This window comes from Polyergus mexicanus, unplaced genomic scaffold, assembly GCF_030449975.1.
Source record: "Polyergus mexicanus isolate NDT 795.1 unplaced genomic scaffold, iyPolMexi1.0 SCAF_20, whole genome shotgun sequence".
In the NCBI taxonomy this organism is placed as follows: Eukaryota; Metazoa; Arthropoda; class Insecta; order Hymenoptera; family Formicidae; genus Polyergus; species Polyergus mexicanus.
In genome coordinates, this window is record NW_027223340.1 from 4,217,894 (window position 1) to 4,238,119 (window position 20,226).

The 20,226-nt window shown below is 31.9% G+C and overlaps 3 protein-coding genes across 7 annotated transcripts; 2 read left to right on the forward strand and 1 right to left on the reverse strand.

The window, feature by feature from the left end:
* Window positions 1–208: 208 nt before the first annotated feature.
* Window positions 209–4,426, reverse strand: LOC138941837 (uncharacterized). The gene is made up of 4 exons (XM_070311723.1): window positions 4,400–4,426; window positions 4,045–4,217; window positions 3,350–3,578; window positions 209–613 (listed from the first exon to the last, which is right to left on the reverse strand). The coding sequence occupies exons 1-4, from the start codon at window positions 4,424–4,426 to the stop codon at window positions 209–211; spliced, it is 834 nt and encodes a 277-aa protein (XP_070167824.1).
* Window positions 4,427–6,518: 2,092 nt separating this feature from the next.
* On the forward strand, window positions 6,519–8,019 carry LOC138941838 (tetra-peptide repeat homeobox protein 1). Its single transcript, XM_070311724.1, has 3 exons — window positions 6,519–6,556; window positions 7,045–7,318; window positions 7,579–8,019. The coding sequence occupies exons 1-3, from the start codon at window positions 6,542–6,544 to the stop codon at window positions 7,983–7,985; spliced, it is 696 nt and encodes a 231-aa protein (XP_070167825.1). The 5' UTR covers window positions 6,519–6,541; the 3' UTR covers window positions 7,986–8,019.
* A 4,143-nt stretch (window positions 8,020–12,162) lies between these two features.
* LOC138941859 (sensory neuron membrane protein 1-like) lies at window positions 12,163–19,264 on the forward strand. Of its 5 annotated transcripts, none has more exons than XM_070311765.1 (10): window positions 12,168–12,432; window positions 12,819–12,970; window positions 13,046–13,162; window positions 13,463–13,620; window positions 14,003–14,199; window positions 14,975–15,180; window positions 15,585–15,843; window positions 17,176–17,387; window positions 18,579–18,805; window positions 19,013–19,264. In XM_070311765.1, the coding sequence occupies exons 1-10, from the start codon at window positions 12,294–12,296 to the stop codon at window positions 19,212–19,214; spliced, it is 1,869 nt and encodes a 622-aa protein (XP_070167866.1). In that variant the 5' UTR covers window positions 12,168–12,293; the 3' UTR covers window positions 19,215–19,264. The 5 variants fall into 5 exon arrangements, with proteins under 5 accessions (XP_070167870.1, XP_070167866.1, XP_070167867.1 ...); XM_070311766.1 differs by having other exon boundaries at window positions 12,873–12,970; XM_070311767.1 differs by having other exon boundaries at window positions 12,349–12,432; window positions 12,784–12,970.
* Window positions 19,265–20,226: the final 962 nt, after the last annotated feature.

The following is a 20,226-nucleotide window of genomic DNA, read 5'->3' on the forward strand; positions in this document are numbered from 1 at the left end:
GATTCTCCAGAAGTTAATATACGGCTATCATTTACTCTTCCTCAGGACATCCAGAGGAGATCTGAGGATTACAATGGGATATCCTGAGGATATCTTACATGTATGTCCTGGATGCCCTTTGGATGTCCTAAGGACATCCTTGTGCTGTCTGGGTACATAAACAGGTAAAAGTTTTCCTTTTTCCCCTCCTCGCCCCCACCCTTGCCCCTCAATTCTTGTCAGTCTTCCTTTTTTTGTGATCGTGCTCGTGGACAAGATGGTCGGCATGAGCATGGACATGGGCATGGGGATGGTGATGGTCGTATTCGTAACCATGACCATAATCGTGCGTCAACACGTGACCAAAGCCGTCGTGAAGCGCGGCGATGCCGTGATCCAAATCCAAGGCGTTTGACGGCGGATGGTAAGGCAGTGCGTAAAGATGACTGGGTGTATAATCGCGCACATAGATGCCACCAGGAAAACCGCCGGCCGGGATCAGCGGAAGCGACGGTGGGAACGGATGAGTCGGAATCGGGACCGGAACCAGCACTGGCACCGGATGTTTTACCGGGACCGGATATGGCTGGTGCACTGGTACCGCGATCGGCTGCTTTACTGGAATCGGCACTGCCTGTGTATGTGAAAAATACTTTGATCGATCGCGAACATGTTTAATTTGGACGGTTGCGTTTTTTGAAGAGAGATACTCTCGATTATATTTTTAATCAAATCTACATATATTTATCTACATATATTTTTTTCATTAAAGCGTCAAAATCCACAATTGCTCCCCTTTTAAAATTAATAGTTTTTGAAATATTTACAAAAAACGTAAAATTTATCATTTTTACTCAAAAATATATTTCCAATAGTTTTCTGCAACTATGGTATATATCCAGCATGAAACGATTGCTCCTTAATTGTTCCATCATTTATTGCTCTATCATTATTTTTATAATTTATTGCACTTTTTATCGAGAATTAACAAATTAATCATTTTCCAAGCGACGCCGTCGCCACTTATCGGCCGCCTGTTGAAACTATATGGCTCAGCAGCCAACGACGAGAATATTCAAACATAATATAACAGCTCTATTGTTTATAACTATATGTCAAAGAGTTTAATCAACGTTTCTTAGTGATTTTTTGGAAGAATAATTGCACCTCGCTTGCTCTATTACGATATTCGCAATTGCTCCACTTGTATAATTAATCTTTTTATGATATATTAGCAAAAAAAATCAATAATTTTCTTGACAAAACATATTTTTCGTAATCTATTGCAAATATATCCAACATAATACGATTGTTCCTTAATTGCTTCATAGTTAAGATCGTCTTAAGTCCGTATCAGACTACGCATTGAAGATTGAGATTCAAGATTCAAGTTTGAAATTTGATCAATCAGGACAAGAAAATTTTTTAGTTCCTTTTATTCTGATTGGTCAAATTTCAATCTTCAATACGTAGTCTGATACGAGCTTAAGGCATTTACACGCATAACAACGAGCCAAGACCACACTTAAAGCCCGTATCAGATTACGCATTGAAAATTGAAGATTGAAGATTGAAGATTGGAATTTGACTAATCAAAATAAAAGGATTAAAATTTCTTTATCCTGATTGGTCAAATTTCAATCTTCAATCTTCAATCTCAATCTTCAATGCGTAGTCTGATACAGACTTAAGACGATCTTAACTATGAAGCAATTAAGGAACAATCGTTTTATATTGGATATACTTGCAATAGACTACGAAAAATATGTTTTGACAAGAAAATTATTGATTTTTTTTGCTAATATATCATAAAAAGATTAATTATACAAGTGGAACGATCGCGAATATCATAATAGAGCAAGCAAGGTGCAATTATTCTACCAAAAAATCAATAAGAAACGTTGATTAAACTCTTTGAGACATAAGCCGGGATTACGATGAACTTTACGTAACGGGATGTGACGGGACATAATGTAACGTGACGTTAACGTAAACGATTGAATACGTCTTTCAAATTACGATCACCGTATCGTAAAAAGCGATTTAAATGAATTTTATCGTGAGGCAGTATTATCAATTTTTTAGTTTAATTTTGGCCGGATATTTGTATCTGAAACTGCGTAAGAAAAAACAAATACGAACCATTGGTGTGAAGGAGATTTTTCGGAGAAGAATCCAGTTTGGTGATTGATTTAACCTATTAAAGGAACTCCGTTTTCATGATCCATTTCTTTTGAAGCATCCATTTCTTTTGGCATTTTTGAATCCTGCATTTTCTTTATCATATATTTCGGGTTGCGCCCTCACACACTCTAATAAAAACGTCGTTAATCGACAGCCCGACTTGACAGAACGCGACGTCAAAGCTTGACATTGACAAGCTTTCTCACGTCACGTTAAGTTCTAATATTTATTTCACGTTACGTTGAAGTCAGTCGTAATTGACAACATAAAAAACAATGGGCGCGTTCAGGAAACACAACTGTTGAGCATCGTTTTGTCAACACTCGACGTTGATTTGTTGGTTCTAGAAGTTAGAACCAATCACGTTCGATTGCTACTCAACGGTTGTGTCTCCTGAACGCACCCATTGTGTTTAGGTTTTACGTTACTTCATGTCCCGTCGCGTCCCGTTACGTAAAGTTCATCGTAATCCCGGCTATAGTTATAAACAATAAAGCTGTTATATTATGTTTGAATATTCTCGTCGTTGGCTGCTGAGCCATATAGTTTCGATAGACGGCCGATAGGTGGCGACGGCGTCGCTTGGAAAATAATTAATTTGTTAATTTTCGATAAAAAATGCAATAAATCATGAAAATAATGATGGAGCAATATGGAGCAATTAGGGAGCAATCATTTCATGCTGGATATAATTGCAGAAAACTATTGGAAATATATTTTTTGAATAAAAATAATAAATTTTACGTTTTTTGTAAATATTTCAAAAATTATTAATTTTAAAAAGGGAGCAATTGTGGATTCTGACAGAGCAATTATGGAGCAATCGTTTAAGCTATTAATTATTAAAAAATATGAGCATCCAGCGTCAACTTATTTCCGGTGAGTCGGCAGAATTAAAAGCAATTGAAACCGAATAATTGTTTTTGCATTAATTTCCCTCTGTTACAGTTTTTATTTAAATATTTATACTTTATACTTTTTTAATATACTTACAATTAGAATATTAAATTCAATATTCATAATTATTAATATATTTATATAGCATTATAAATATAAACAAAAATTGAATAAATGAATGTCTATAAAATTTTTTTTTTTGGGAAGGAATAATTAATTGGTCTAATGCTGATAAAATGATCTCGCGTATAAATGAAAGTAAAACATAGTTACGTTAAATATACGTTACCTGAGGCACCGGTACCGGGACAGGAAACGGTTTATGAATGATCTTCTCGATTGGTACCGGCACGTGATACGGCTTTTCTATGATTATTGGTTCTGGAACTGGCACCGGTTTCTCCAATACCACGTGCTTAGTTATATATATAGGGGCTTTCAGAATTCCGGATGTTAAAGCGATGCTATCTCTACCGTAAATCGGAAGCGCGTCTGCCAAATGCAATCTATTGATCGACAAAAAATGTTGATAAATGCAACGGTTAACTATTGATGTTCACTATTGTCATTATTATACAATTTTTAAGAAGTATTAAACAAACAAAAATTACAAAGCTTGTTATACGTCTTGCAATATAAAAATTAATTTTTTAGAAAGTACATCCTGGATAACAAATGCACGTCATTTAACATCAAAATAACGTTATTTGATGTCCAAATGACGTCATTTGATATTAAAATCACATACGCTTGTGCTTGCTGGAATATTAACTTTCGAGTTTTTTATAACGTCTGAATGTTTTTTCAGATGATAATAATATTTCATCAGAATGTTATAAAAAGAGAAAGACTTAACGCACACATAAGGACATATATGTTTACTGTATTATTATAAATTGTTTTTTAATTTATATTATCTAAATTATACAGATCATTACTTATTATTTTCGTATTAATAAGCGTATTACATATTTTTACCCTGCATGCAGTTTGAGTCCTTTCCATGGAGTATGATCGACCAACCACGAATGACCATATCCGTATCCGTAAGGATTTGGTATACCGATCCATCCGTCATTACCGATGATGCCCCGTTTCTGCTTAGCATCTTCTGGGACCGATGCAAGTGCGTAAGTACATACTAATGTCAGGAACAGCTAAAATACACAATCAATTTGCTTAATATTTTAAATGGATCGTCAATTATATCCAACGTCTCAAGAAATGGTAAATAAATCAGGAAAAATCGAAAAAAAAAATTGTGAGAAATTAAATATTCTCTATGTATACAGATTTTACATTGGTAATTTTGGTTTATAATAATTAAATGAAAAGATACAAAGCAACTTACAAGGATCCTCGACATTGTTCTCTCGTCGCGGGTAAACTGTTCATAAGATCGTTAGAGTGGACGCCTTTTATATTTGCAGAGCAGACACTGTTTGACAGATCCAGATCAAGGAACAGGTCAGGTTCCCATCTATGATCAAATCGGGAAGCATCTTTGTCAATCGAAGCTTGAGTTTCCGGTGATGAAAGTTGCCTATAATGGATCCAGTTTGCAGCGGCTTTAATATGTTAAAGTAATGAGGGATGCATAAAAAATGTTATTGTATACGTAAAGAATGAATATATACATATATATATATATATATATATATATATATATATATATATATATATATAAGTTAGAGAACATTATAGTGCAAAATAGATATTAAAGGAAAAATTCATATTAGATATGTATATTTAATAAAATAAATATAATATATTTAATGATAATAATAATATATTTAATAAAATTTTTTTAAATTAAAATTAAATTATTAACTATTCGGGTTCGAGTCATACGTGAGCCTTTTGCCAAGGACGACACCAGTTTCCTATTCGATTACGAGCTCGTGTTCATAGTGCTGATGCCATAATTACATTCGACGAGATCGAAGCTATTATCTATATCTCTATGCCTATTTGATTATGTTTGAATCGCACTTCCACGGTATGCACGGTGAAAATAAAATATTCAAGAATTTTTTACGAACAAATTAACGTTATCTGCAGTGCGACGAAAGTTGTGATAACGTTGTAAAAATTATAATACAACAGTTAAGTTTCAATCACACGCACTGACAATTTCTCTGTTAGTTAATTGTAAGTTAATTCTAACAAGTGCTTATTATCTCTATGTGTATATGACGATTCTACTTATAGTATAGAACAAGAAAATATGCAATAATTAACGTAAATCACACATCTTGCTGAAAGTATCTCCAACTAGGAAGTTGTGCTTTCAAGTATTTAAATAAGATAATAATATTAATATGCATATGCAAAGATATAGAAAGCAGAGAGGAAGGTAAATTAAAATTCACAACGTGCATTTAAAGGAGGAAAAAGAGAAAGACGGCAAAAGCTCGCGCTCAAGCTATGAAACGTTTCTTTTATTATCTCATAAATACAGACGACATTGTTCCCTTGTCAATGCTTTCGGATCGCACACGTTTAACACAGTTGTTTTTTTTTTCATTACACCGTACTAGTGTATAAACAACTAATTCGCAATATGTGGTTGGCAAACCTTGACCAACGTCATTAGGTGTGTATGTTACACGTTTGCTGGCTCAAACTTGCCGATGAATAATGAATGACTGGTAGCGCACTCGGCATTAGGAACGACTAAGCAGTGTTAGAAAATGAAAGTTAGGAAAGTTCGCAAATAACGCGGAAGAACGTGTAAGAAAACCCACACCCGATCTCGTTGACCGAATAAAGAAAGAGCGCCTGAAAGGAACCGAGCCTGATCTCCGCTGGAGGAGCGACTGCGAATACAAATTTATTTTATTTTATTGATGCGTCGAATACATTAATTGTTAATATTAACTTCTTCCTAAGTTTTTTATAAAATATTTACATTAAAATATTTACATTAATTTTTTTCTGCATAGAATACTTTAATTATAAATTCAGCTTTATTAACGGGAGCTTCTTTTCACATGTATCACCGAATTTACGATGTAGTTTAAACAAAACGCGTTATTTCTTGATGCACGCTTTATGGTAGCATTATTGACATTTTCCGCGAATCGATTCTCGAATAGTGTACACGCGATATTGAACTGAACGCTCACGTACCATGAACGATCACGATTATGTAACGATCGGGAAGACAAATGTAAAGGTCGTTTAATACAAATGCATCGTTAATGTATGCTCCAAGATGTCTCGATGTGCGTCTTCCTCGTCGCCTTTGTTCGACCATATAGGAGAGAAAATCGCGGCCCCGAATCGCTATTTGGCTGATACCCAGATTCGGGCGGCAGCGAAAGTATATCGGTCATAAAATCGCATGCGACAATCGCTCGTCTTCTTTGACTAGTCGGACGATGCCCTATAAATATATATAGGGGATCACCATTCTAAAGCGAACTCAGTTTTTCGTCGGCATCGCCATTAGCAACTTAAACTCGAGCGATCATCAGTCATGAGGCTGCACCTGGTACCAGCGCAAATTTTTTCACATTTTTTTTAATCATTTTAAAATCGAGTTTGATTGATGTAATTTGCACGGCATCGAAAGATGAAAAATGCGACGTATTCTTATTCAGTGATTTGTAAATCATTTGTGAATCGCGATGAATATTAGTGCATTTTTTTATATTGTTTATAAAAAAATTTTCGCGTGATTTAAAAATATAAAATAAATTTAATCTATACTTTGATAAACGAACTAAAAAATAATTGCTAATTGAAAATCATACGAGTCCGAATTGTATTCACTGCAGTAATATTAAATTCTGAAAAAATTGGACTTTCATAATTCTCAAAATAATTAATTTAATTAAATTGTTAAATATAGATAACTTCAAACAAATAATAAATTTATTTAAAATTTATTTAGAATTAAAAAATTATTATCGGAGAAAAAATTCTACTAAGCAAAAATCCTATATATTATTTAATAATGTCTCTGTCACGTTTTCATAGATAATATCACTGATGTTCGCCAGCGGTATAGCAGTTACCGCTGCAAGAAATTCAGAGCAACGGAAGAGGACTATCATTAAGGAGAAGAAATACGAAAAAAGAGAATTGGATGGTTTGCAAGGGTACAGTTTACAGCAGGAACATCAGGAACAGCTGTATGGTCCGCCATCAGCTCCATCACCTCCGGTTCATGAGATTCCAGCGCCAGATCTTGCGTATCCGCTACCGGGACATGTGCCGGAACAGTCAGCCATCGCTGTTGGACATCCATTCGGTTACTGAATTTATCAAATATATTTATTAAATCTTCGAAAAAATATATAAAAATGTTTTAATATAAAATTAATTTAAAATCATGCAACAATTAAAACAAAACGTTCTTCTGTTGAAAAATTCGTACAATGAAGAGCAAAATTGTGATTTACCTCTGTGTGTTTCAAATTCTATTTATTTATTATATAAGCGAAACTTTTAAATGGAAAACGTGCGTTGAAATTATTATAATCAAATTAATTAACATTCCCTTTTTTTCAGCGGAGTTGCCGATTCCCTTTCCGCAGCCGGTACCGCATCCAGTACCGCAACCGATCGCGGTGCCCGTGGCGGTACCAATCGCCAAACACATACCGGTTCCCGTAGCCGTGGAGAAGATCGTCCCCGTGGCAGTACCGGTCCCCAAGCCGTATCCCGTCCCCGTGGAGAAGATCGTTCACGTGGATCGGCCGGTCCCGGTGCCGATTGAGAAACCGGTGCATATCCCGGTAGATCGGCCGGTGCACGTGGCTGTGCCGGTGCCGAAACCATATCCCGTCACCCTCGAGAAGATCGTACACGTAGACCGGCCGTATCCGGTTCACGTAGCTGTACCGGTACACGTGCCGAAACCATATCCGGTGCCGGTCACTATACACGCGCATTACAAATCGCACGGCTGGTGGTAATGCGTACTCGCATTTCCGCTTTGATATTATTATATTTTCGTCGCTTATCGTTACTTAACATATGCATAATTTTTGTAATGTAATGTATGAGTGCAATTATTCTAGATTTCATGAATCATAATTAATCTTGCCCGACTGGAAATATATATTAAGTATTGATTCTTATTACTTTTCTCTATGATCTTATTACTTTTTATTTACATACTTGATTTTTAAATAAATATTATAAAGAAATTAATTTTTTATACCATGTCTATTTGTTAGAATTTTTCTATCTTTTAATTGCTTTCACATTAGTAGAAATTCTATGTAAAGATTCTTAGTTTTGTATGTATGTATATGTGGAAGAAAGAGAGAGAGAGAGAGAGAGAGAGAGAGAGAGAGAGAGAGAGAGAGAGAGAGAGAGAGAGAAACGAAACCAAACAAATTGTCTCTTAACAAAATGTATACCTCTCAACAACCTTGAGAAGAATATAATAATTCTATTGCTTATATACAATATGATAGTAATGTGAACTTGTTCAATTAATAAGTATCGTCATCATCATTAATGCAATAACAAGGTTACCTGCGAGACACCTGAAGTAGCTATAATACGAGGTAAGAATGAGTTACTTTTGAGCATTTATATACCTAATGGCAGCAAGTTTATAAAGCTTTAAATTATTTCGTAGTTTGTCAAAACGTCCTTGTCCTTTAACCTTTCAATATTCAGTAATAATCTTTTACATTAATGTTGATGTTTTAAATATTATGCATGATATTATATTTTATAAAAAAGGAAACATTAATTATTTAACTTTATTTAAAATAATAATAATATGATTTATTTCAGAGTAAGAAAGTAATCATGCAAACAAAGTGATAACTTGGAAAACTGAGGTACATTTTAATCAATATTACAGCTAGAAAATCTATGTAACCTTTGTAGGAAAAGTTTCTTCTGCGGAACAATAAAAATCGCTACAGATATGCAAAAAGAAACGTAAACGCGAAGATTTTTGCGCACCCGCGTTATCTAGCAACTCCTATCACTTTGGAGGATGGTATCGTCGACCAATGAGACTCCATCGCGTGTCCTCGAATCTCCACCCCGTGCTTGCGCATCGAGCGATGTGGGGTGGAAAACGTCACATCTCCTACGATCGGAAAAGTGTACCGATGGAGGCGACAGGGAAAGGTCGCGTTTTCCACGTAGCAGCTCTCTCATGCATTGTTGACGAAGCGAATACTTATTATTAGCCGAGGCGTCGTATGACTCGTGTTAGGAAGGGTACATGAATCCACCTTCGCGTCTATACGTCCAAGAACTACATTTTTTTTCAATCAACCCCGAACAATCACCATCAATTTTCGATTATTCGTGATCGATCGCGATTTATTGCGGATGGATTTTCCAATGTAGATTTTTTTCTGAATGATATATATTTTTTTCGATGAGAGAGTAACATCATGAATATAATAAAATCTTGAATCTCCAATATAACTATATTGATTATTTTAAATTAAATGTGCGAAAAAGACAAGTAAATAAATTATCTCATTTTTGCATACTTTAACGCAATTTAAACTAGAAAAAATGAAATTATTTTTATTCCAGCATGCTTAATAGTTGCTTTAGGTAATGAATTGTTTAGCAAATAAATTCCATAGTTACAAGGAAGATAAGCAAGCATAACCGCTGTCTAAGAGGGTTAACTATACACGATATATCCGCGATTGTGCGAATGAACGCGATGCTACCGGTTATCGACCATCATTCGCCAACTGTACGACTGTTCCGTAAATAAAGCGCGAAAACACGTGGACGCGTTCTCGCCCTCTGTCATCCGAGAAAAAGGCTCATGTCATCCATCAAATTGATGGGCTCTGAAAGAAAACCGTAACCCCGTTACATCGAATCGCTATCTCTTCGCCATCATATAGCTCTCAGTATCCGTTTTGCGCTTAGCAATGTAGACACACGGATTTTCTTTCTCTCGATACAAAATGCGAATATTTTGCTTCGGTGAAGAGAAATTTTGATTGTGGACCATATAAATAGGCAAATTTGATGAACATTCGTAGTTATACAAAAATTATGCCGGTCCGAATTTCATAGTGTAGTATGATACATCATGTTAAGTGTAGTTCGTAGTTTATTTATTTACGTGTCGTAATTCAAGATTTCAAGAGATGGAATTTATTAACGTAAATTCGTTACGATATGTGGTTTTCTTTTCTTTACAATTTTACGAATTCTTCTGATTATTTTTTATTTTACTTTATTTTATTTTTTATTTTATTTTAATTTAATTTTAATTTTCTTTTATTATTTTGTAAATAGTTACATATCAAAATTTAAATTTGTGTACAAGAGAAATTATTAATTTGTATTAAAATATAGTTATCGCTTTTTTTCTATATATGTTAATATATAGAATTATATATATATATATATACAAATATTGAAAAGAGAAGAAAAATATTACATAAGATAGAAGTTAATTAGCAGAATGCTAATTTATGTTGTATTGTATAATTAAGTATGCAACTACAATTATCACAGATTGTTATACATTGAATTCTCTGAAAATTTCGCGATTATGATTTTTCTCTATAAATAATGATATATGATCTTCTTAATTCTTTTACCTAATCGCACGCGCGAAAACTTCGACTTTCTTTTGTATATAGCGATTTATTTTAATGGGACCTCGGTTATGATAACTACGTCTACGATAGACGTTAGTAATAATGTATAGATGTTGCTCGTAGCAAGTGCTATAGCGTATCTATAGCGGACTCATATTTAATTAATTCTTCGGCGCCTTTTTCGCTCGATAGGCGTTACACTTGACACCAAAGGCGCGGATCTATAATACTGACTTAAAGGTGACAAACATCATCGCGATCGAAAGAAATGAACTTCGCGAGATCAATTGAGACAGTAAAACGGATTACACTAAAAAATAACATTAATTAGATTTGTTGTTAATTTGATTTACTGTATTATCACATTGCATAAATTTATTAATATTTTTTATACTAAATTGTCTTTTAAAGAGAAGATTTTTATTTTGAAATTAAATGACTATTATATATATCTTTAAATTAATACGCTAATTTATAAAATAGAATATTGAAGGTATTAGGGCTTGTGTGAATTTTACTTTCTCTGATATCGCATAGTTTACCATTATTTTATAGTCTATCTATAGTCTAATGTATAATAAATTGTAAAAACTTTTGTGTATTTAATTATGTTTGACATTTTCTTTTCTAGGTGTGAAACTAACGAAAATGACATATACATTTCGCGCATATATTAAACTATATTTGTAATCGATACATAGGAATACATAGACAAGCTTATCCTTTACTAAAATTTAATTAATTGATAATACATACTTGAATATATTATCAATAACCAGAAACATGTTTTGTAAAACAGATTTTTTTGTGAGGTGAATGCTGTATATCAAAAATGTTTTACTTTGGAATTTTCATCCGTATAATTTTGATATAATTTATTATGATTAAATCTTATAAGAAAATTTTGTCTGCTACTATTTAAATGCTTATAATTTGATGGGTTCAATTATATATTCGTGTTATTAAAAAATTAATTGTTAAACGAATAAAATAATTCTATAAACTATATACTTTTATATTTTACGTGTTTTCAATTACTTAAAAGTTATTTTGTAATTAGCTACAGTCTTAGAAACTTTATGTTTTCTTTAAATATATTTTAGATTTTCTATATTTTTTAAAGATTTAAATCGCCGTCTTGTGTTTTAAATTTAGTAAAGTAGCAAGATCTAAAAAAAATAAAATAAAATATTACTTTATTTTATATTTGATAATGTTGTACTGACAGTTTACTTTTGCTTAGCAAAATATCACATATAATTGCTATTTTAAATTTCATTAAAAAATAATCTGTTACTTTTCGAACATATATGTTTATTTTGGATACGTCGTAAAACTTGATATTTCAGATTTTATTCTTCAAAGATGCAACTTGCTACCATTTTAAAATTACAATGTCCTCCACTTTTTTGTTGCATTATTAGTTTCTTGATGTAATTGTTTTTGAACCGGTGAAAAGTAAGACAATGCAAAGACGGACAAATGGCACAGAAAACTTTTTTGACAACCGTACTTGTTTTTATCGCAAGACCAATAAATGTTATCCAAAAGCTACTGATCGCGCAGTCGCAATAAACTGATGTCGTCGAATCACGGTCAGTGAATTAATAAAGATATACGTAGATATAGCTATATATGTGAGAAAATGTGAACCGTGAGAGAAACTATGGGGGAATGGGTAGTTCACCAGTGAGAATTGCTGAGGACCGACGACGAGAAACGTCCAAGAACACAAAATTCAAAACATCTTGGTATACAAGACGAAAAAGCATTTTACTCGTCACACAATTTCTTCGAAGAAAAATTTATTCAGGTGTGCTACAGATGCTTCCTGAAAACAAACAATCCAATAAGAAAAAAATAAAATAAAAAATTGTGACTTAAAAAAATTAATGGTCTGAAAGGTTGTCAATTTTGAAAATCGAGAATTTTGGATAATTGTGGAGTTTATAATTTATATTAATTTGAAAAGTAAAGATTTTATTAATTTAAAATCGAAATTTTATTAATTTTAAAAATCAAGTATTATCAAAGACAATTTTGCTAATTTTTGTAAATCGTATATTTAATGTTATTCAGAAAATCAAAGATTTTATCGATTTTAAAAATCAAAATTTTGTCAAATTTGATAATTCACGATTTTTTGTCTGTTTTGGAAATTGAGATTCTTACCAAAGCAAAAAATGGGCATTTTTCAAGAATTCCTTTGCAAAGGATTAAAAAATAACACGCGTCGTGTTTTACGTCAAGTAGACGACGCGATGCGTAATCCTAATCTGAGGCGTCTATTATCCTGTTTCACGATCGGCAAAATTCTCAACATCGTGCTACATGTTACTGACAAATATAAGGTGTTAATAATTTTTTATCGAAATGACAAAGATAAAAAAAGGTATAATTCAGTTTGTTTGTGGTGTGTGTTTTAGATTAATAATATGGTGTCTGTAAAAAAACTAGGACTCGCCGGCTCCTGTACGTTTTTCATAACACTTGTTATCTATAATCTAGGATTTCCCGCTATATTGAAATCACAAGTCAAATCTGTAAGTAATTTATCTATCCTCTTTTGACGATTTTTCAAATACTAAAATCAGAATTAAAAGAATGATAATTTTGTCAATTTTGAGACACCATAAATTGAGTTTCAAGCGTGTAAATATTTAATAAAATCTTCTTTTTTCAATCAATTTTAAATAAATTTTACCATAGCTTATATTTGATTATCAATAATTATTAACATTAAAAATAAAAATGTTAATTTGTTATGGAGTTCTATATTCTCTCGATACATAAAGAAAAAAAGCTTATTCCGTGTAAAAATATGACATTTTACAAATTTACAGCAAATTAGACTGAAAAAGGGGGATGAAATACGCGGTTTTTGGGAGAAACTTCCGCAGCCGCTGGATTTTAAGATCTACATTTTTAACGTAACAAATCCCTTTGAGATCAAAACAGGAGCGAAACCGATAGTGCAGGAAGTGGGACCTTTTCATTACGAGTAAATATAAATATTTCTTCTATAATATTGTAATTTTATTTACGATATATATCGAGATAATTTAGCCAATTGCATAATTTATACTAAAAATAACTGGATAAAAGTTTCACGACACGGAGAGTTTTAAGAAGTATGTGAATACGAATTTGTGAAATGTATTTAAAATGTTGAAAATATTTGGGAAGTGCAATTCTTGCCGGTTATTAAATAATGTATATTTGTGATCCTAGTAATATCAGTTGAAAATAGTAATTATAAATTATAAATCAGTTAAGAAAATTAATTGCCCTTGAATTTTTAAAGTTAATTGCCCGCGAATTTTTAAAATTAATAAATAATAAATAAAGATATGAAAAATTATGAATATTGAAATTACTTTCAGTTTGTATCGAGACAAAGAGGACATTGTGGACCGAGAAGCAGACGATACTGTCGAGTACAGTTTGCGACAAACTTGGTACTTCAATCGGGAAAAGAGCATTATGTCGGAGGATGCGGAGATTTACACGTTTCATCCCATCATGATAGCGGTAATCCTGATCATTCAAAGAGATAAGCCAACTGCGATGGGTGTCATTAGTACGTAGTTGCGCTACGAAATAAACATATCGTATGATTAAGAAAGTTAAAATGTATTATTAAAAACGCACATGTATTAATTATTAAATAATTTTAATCTTGGAATCAAAAGTGGGCCTCTATATTATTTAGTTATCTCAAGTAATAATTAGAAATTTCTTAATAAGAGCCAAAGTGTAAATAGATGCTGATATTTTTCGAAGGATTTAAGAAATTCTTGAAACCTGGTTGTGTATGTAGTACATTTTTTTTTTTATTGTGCAATGTCAATCTGAGATTCTTTTTTTATGCTCTTAAAAAGTAAAATATATGGGCGTAAGTGAAAAAAATATCAAAGCTTGAATTCTTGGTTTAATTCTCATTTTGATTTCTTTTTCGCCTTCATCTCTAAGTTTTCTTCTGGGGAGTATAAAAAAAATATACACATAACTAAATTTCCAATATTAAATCCCCTAGAACATTCAAAAAATATTACGCAACATCAACCTGATCTTTGGCTTTTTTAATTATTATTTGATAAATATTGATTTAAAAATTCTTGTTAATTATAATTAATAAATAATAATTAATTGATTGAAATTTATTTGTAACACTATAATGTTTATTTTTTTTATATCAGTTGTATTAATAATATACTGATATATATCTATTCTGAAATATATACATGTATCATGAAATGTAATATGTGCTATAGCATAGTTGAAAATTTTGAAACTGCAAAATAGATTAAACGAAATGATTCAAACATTTATTCTTATATTATGAATATCTTTAGGCAAGGCGCTTGACAGTATCTTCCAGAAACCCGAATCAATATTTATTAAAACCAACATGAAAGAGTTATTCTTCCATGGTATACGTGTTGATTGTTCGGATATAAAGGATTTCGCTGGATCCGCAGTGTGTAGCGCGTTACAGGAAAAAGAAGATATATTCATCCGGGAGGGCGAGTTACGTTATAGATATGGTTATCTCGCTAAGGTACCTTTTGTACTATTATTTTGAAGTTACATTTTTCGCGCAACTATATTTTTATATTGATGCAAGATTAAAAACAATTTTATGAAGATACTCTTTTGCTAGTCTTCAAAAATATATTACTGATTTTACACAAAGAATTCTGAAATATAGTATATATCTTTGAATGTATCATTGATATTATAAAACAAAAAATAATGGAACTGTGAAGGCCACATTAAAATAAAAATAAATTATTTATAAAAAATAGTTTTAATAATATTATTTAATAAAAAAGTTTATAAAAATATTAATTATTTAAATATTTAGCATTTATGTTTATTTATATTTTGTTTAGAAAATATTATATATTTAAAAATATCTTTAAATGTATCTTTTTTAATTATATCCTGTAATTTGCATTTCAGGCAAACGGAACTCATTCCCCGGATCGCATAAGAGTATTTCGCGGAATCAAGAATTACAAGGACGTCGGCCGTGTTATATCTATAGGAAATGAAACGAAGATGAGCATATGGCCTGATAATGGTCCATGCAATGATTATCGTGGCACAGATGGAACTATTTTTCCGCCGTTTCTCACCGAAGATAGAGATGTCTGGGCGGTCTTTCCAGACATCTGCCGAAGTATAGCCGCTTACTACGTCGAACCAGGAATGGTTCAAGGTATCAATAATCTTCTATAAAGAAGTATTGTTTTGAACTGACCTTTTAAATATCTCTCTCATGCATATAAATTACAAATTATTATAATTTAATATTCAATAATAAACCAAATAAAATAACTAATTAATAAATAATTTTATTAAACTCTATTAGAAGAATAATTCTAGAAAGTCTTAAATTTAAATTTAATAAACTCGATTCATTAATACTATGCGTAAATGGGTTTACAAGCAGTAAGAATGTTAAAAAGTGAAGGTAATAATTTAGAAGAGTTAGTAAAAGAAAGATTGCAGGACATAGAAAGGGAGATTATAGATAGTAAAATAGGAAACGCGAGGTACAATATTAGATATAAAGACATAGAGATAAGAGATAGTAAACCTAGTTATTTGAGGATCGAAAATATGGACAAATTAAGGATGGAATTAGAGCACTATTAAGATTAAGATTAAGGTGGAAATATGGAGAATGTAAATAAATATTGGGCAAAAACAGAGGATAAAGTATGCAAATTTTGTGGGATAGGTAACAATAGCATAGAACATTTTGTAGAGGAGTGTGAGGAGTTCAAAGGATGGTTCGATCGAATGGGAAATAATAGAAAGGAACGGATAGAGAAATTATTTAATGACGAAATAGACATTGAAACAGGTATGATTTTGAGAAAGTTATGGAAGGAAAAAGAGAAAAAAGTTAGAGAAGTAAAAAGGTAGGAAAATTAAAGGAGGAAAATGGAAGAGATAATAATTTTGAATTAAAAGGTTATAAATTTATATAGTTAATCGTAAGAATTGAAAGATGAAGGAATATAATACTCTGAAGCTTTTAGTTATTATGTAAGATAGAATAAAGAAACAGAAACTAGTCACAAGAAAAAGTTGATAATGTTATTGTTATTGTGTTCTATGGTGCTGATTATTATCATTAAGATGGTATATGCTTTATGTTTATGTTGTATTTATGTTAATATGTTAATTAGTAAATAGTATTTATATTGGTATAAAGCAATATATATAGGTTTAGCATGGAAGACTAGAGAAGTATGGATGGATGAATGTGAGTAGGAAAAATTGTAAAAAAAAATTGTAAAAAGTCCCTTTCTTGGCGTGAAGCTGAAATAAACTATTATTATTATTATTATATAATACTATGCGTAAAGACACGCTTACAAGATGTAAGATATTGAAATGTGTGTGCTAAACATTAAAAATCTTAGATATTCTTTAAAATTCTACAAAATTCTACACGCTTCGTTCGTTTCTGAGACATTCTGTATTTAGAAATCAATGTGATAATATAAAATTAGATAATTTCGATAATTTTTTAACTCAGGTTTCAAAACACTGCACTATACGGCAGATCTAGGAGATCCGGCCACGAATGAGGATATCAAGTGTCTCTGTCTTGAATCTGAGGGATGTATGCCGAAAAATATATATAATGCAGGCCCATGCAAAAGCGTGCCTATAAGAATAAGCTTACCTCATCTTTATGACTCGGATCCACGATACTTGGAGATGATTGACGGGTTGAATCCCAATCCTGTAAGTTTATAAAATTAATTGTTGACGAGAATCTTGTGTGTTAAGATATTACAAATGTACATTCTGTCAAAATATAACCGGGAGTGAGTCATTCAAACGGCCCGCGTTAATGGTTTCTTAAAATTTTTTTTTTTCCTATGTTGGTACAACTGTCATCTATTTTGACGCTGAGTTTGAGCGCGATCTGTCAACTAGTTTGTTGTCAGCAGCCAAAGACATTAGTTAACCTCAAGTGCTATCGGCGATTTTTACTATGGAAAAAAATATTGAGCAAAGAGTTTGTTTGAAATTTTGTGTTGCGAACGGAATTTCTTGTTCGGACGCGTTGAAAATGTTGGAGAAAGCCTACGGGGACTCTGTAATATCGAGAACAAGAGCATTTGAGTGGTACAGAGCGTTCAAAGAGGGCCGTGAAGTTGTTGAAAACTTGCCTCATCCGAGACGGCTTGCAACGGCAGTTACTCGATATTCGTGGTGTTGTTCACTCGGAATTTCTTCCGGTGGGTCAAACAGTGAATAAACAATATTATTTAAGCGTTATGAATCGTTTGAGGGAGAGTATCCGCCGAAAAAGACCGGAATTGTGGCAGAACAACTCTTGGATTTTCCATCACGATAATGCACCATCTCACAAATCCATCCTTGTGAGCGACTTTTTGACCAAAAACGCTACCAATATGATCGAGCAAGCACCGTATCCAGATATGGCACCCTTTTCCTATTTCCAAAACTAATTCCTATTAATTGACTTTTTCCTATTTCCAAAACTCAAATTACTACTTCGTGGGACCCGTTTTGAGTCGATCCAAGACATAAAAGAAAATTCGCTGAGAGAACTGAAGGCGATCCCGGAATATGCCTATAAAAAATGTATGGATGACTGGATTGTTCGTTGGAAAAAATGTACCGCTTCAAATGGAGCCTATTTTGAAGGAGACAAAATAAATTTTGATGATTAATTGATTTGTGTTGTTTTTATTGACTCAGTCCCGGTTATATTTTGACAGAATGTACTAATATATAATTTCTCGGATTATAATAAAATAATTTTTCCGAAAATAATGATAATAGGAGTCTGTATTAATTAAGAGAACAATACAGGATGAATCTTAGATCGCGGAAATTGGCATGAATTATCGAAAAGTTATGGTATTTACAAGAATTATAACGAGATTATAATTGCTATCATAGAAGAAGCATCAGATGACTTTCGACTTTGAAGTGATGACAGGTACGCCGATAAGAGCGTACAAGAAGATTCAATTCAACGTGTTGGTCGGACCTGTCCCTAAACTTAAATTGATGAAATCCTTCCCGGAAGTGCTCTTCCCGATATTCTATATAGAGGACGGTCTTGAACTCGGGGATGTTCTGATAAAACCGTTGAAAATTGCATACAAACAAATTTTAATCGCAAAGTGAGTAAAGTTATCGATTTTTTTATTACATCGCAAAATTTCTTATTTTCATCGTGTTGTTTTAACTGTATCGGAAATGCTTGACACACTGTATATTCTAGACAATATCAATTTATTTGAAAAATTGACAGTTTTGCAATAGAGATTTGTTTACGAGATATTTTTACATTAAAATTATTGTAATCATTATTTGATCTCCTACCTTAGAATATTGATGTGGCTCATGATGCTGAGTGGAATAGGCATGATGATCGCTGCAGCGGTAAAACACTACAAACAGAAGGAGAATGCGGGGAGCATTTTGCAACCGGATCTTTTGCCGAAAACAGGCAAAGGGCAGAACAGCGTGTCACAAAAATCGACAATCAGCACCATACAAGCTGAAATGGTGCCACCCAGCATTGATTAACAAAGAGTAATAATTATTTTTCACCTATTCTATGCGAAAGAGTTTTATATACTGTTTATGTACTGTGTAAGAGTATTCTATATTGAAAGAGTTAAAGTGTTGAGAAGTGACGTTAATCGCGCGATATCGATTACGATTTACGTGTTGAAAATAATAATTTGGAGGATTTATATTATTTAATTAATATTTTGATAACATGTTATTCTCTCTAATAGCCCATGCATAATTCTAATTATACTAGATAAATAATTTTAACGCAATATAATTCTATTGAAACAATATCTGCGCCTTATGCGTGAATTGTAATTTAAAAATATTATTGTATATGTCTATACATATACATATATATATAATACATACATATACATATAATCCGTATATATGTATGTGTATATATATATATATATATATATGTATAATTATTATTTTTTTTTAACATTAATATAATAATTATGCATATACAAGGGCTGTCCATAAAAAAACCGAACTTTAAAAAAAGCGTCCGAATGCGATGGCATATGGCCATCCGTTTTGTGGCACTGTGTAGTGGGGTTATTTAGCAACTCTCTCACACCACGAGCTATCATTCTTATGTTTTATGATGGTTTGAATGAGATTGTATTCGGCGTTTGTAGCAATTTTCTGTTTTTGGAATAGAGTATAGATCCTGTAGCGAATTTTTCTTAATCTCTTCTATTGTTCTATTGTTTAGAATTATATATATATATATATATATATATACAAAATTATATATTATTATATATATCTCTATACTATAATATTGTATGTATATATATATATGTAATTATTTCTCTAAATATTATTTCACTTCTTTCTCTTAAAATATTATTACTGATAATGATATATTAGACTTTAGAATAATATTATATTTTTTAATCTTAATTATTGTTATTTCTCGATTGATCAATTTTTTCTAGATTATACCAGTAGCACAAAATTATCGACGTTTATAATATATGTATCAACAGATGAATGGCTGTAATTGTATCTA